This window comes from Trypanosoma grayi (assembly GCF_000691245.1).
Source record: "Trypanosoma grayi strain ANR4 Tgr_2224_V1, whole genome shotgun sequence".
Taxonomy (NCBI): Eukaryota; Euglenozoa; class Kinetoplastea; order Trypanosomatida; family Trypanosomatidae; genus Trypanosoma; species Trypanosoma grayi.
The window spans coordinates 1-1052 of record NW_008827842.1 but is presented as its reverse complement, the minus strand read 5'-3'; the positions used below and the strand labels follow the sequence as shown (position 1 = coordinate 1052).

Genomic DNA, 1052 nt, shown 5'->3' with positions numbered 1-1052 from the left:
TCAGTCACCACCGCATCAGCCGCGATTACAGCAGCGCCATTGAATTCCATGCCGCTTTTGGCTTCCGACATAAGTGCATCGAAGTCACCCAAAACCTTCTTCGCCGTTTCCATTAACTTTGTAAATTTTTCGTCCTCAGTCTGAGTGCCCGCTGGAGCACTCACTGATTGTGCCAACGCCAAGGCATCGTCCGCAACACCCAATAAACTGCTCAGAGAGGCTGCAATGCGTGTCATTACGTCTGCAACTTTGGTCAAAGCCGTCTGTGACTGCACCGCAGCCGTGATCCCCTTTGCCACAATGTCATTGACATTACGAACGACATCCAATATCTCCGTCGCCCCGGCTGCCGCGTTCTTCAGGGCCTCGCTGGCTTGCTGCGCCGCTCCTCTTGCCTGCTGCACTGGCACTTCTGCACTCCTCACTGCCGCAGCTGTTTTATCCACCGCATACTGAGGTGATGACGTCGCATGCAAAGCATTCTTCCTTGCATCTTCAATCAGCTTCTGCGTCNCTGCCGCAGCTGTTTTATCCACCGCATACTGAGGTGATGACGTCGCATGCAAAGCATTCTTCCTTGCATCTTCAATCAGCTTCTGCGTCTCTTTGTTCTTAAGGTCTGCAAGAGTCGGGTCTTTGTTTACCACACCATTCTTCGGAGGCAGCAGTATCTTCGTAAGAGTTTTATGCAACAGATACACCAGACCCACTGCATCGCCAATCTTTCCTTTCTCGGACTCGTCCACCACGTTCCCCGCAACCTTCATGGCTCCCTCCGCTGCCGCCCTTACACTCTCCAGTGCCTTCTTCGCAGAAATTGCTGCCGCCTCTGTCTGGTTCGCGGCCTCCAAAGTCTTCCTCCTCACCGTCACGTCCTCCTCCTGCGCGGACACCTCCGCCGGGGTCCCCGCACCACTCGCGGATGGCACAGAGGAAGCCTCAGCCTCAGCAGCCACGCAGAAGGACGTGCAGCAGCACAGCGCAAGGGCCAACACGCACAGCACGTGGCGCAGCATCAGCGTCAATGTAGCCTGGGACCACCTGTGTCTGCG

The 1052-nt window shown here is 55.8% G+C and overlaps 1 protein-coding gene across 1 annotated transcript; it reads right to left on the bottom strand.

Annotated features, from left to right (window-relative positions):
- DQ04_22241000 (hypothetical protein) lies at positions 1–1052 on the bottom strand (the record flags this gene model as incomplete). The annotated part of the gene is made up of 1 exon (XM_009318080.1): positions 1–1052. A coding segment is annotated over one exon (1052 nt), but the record flags the coding sequence as incomplete, so codon positions are not given.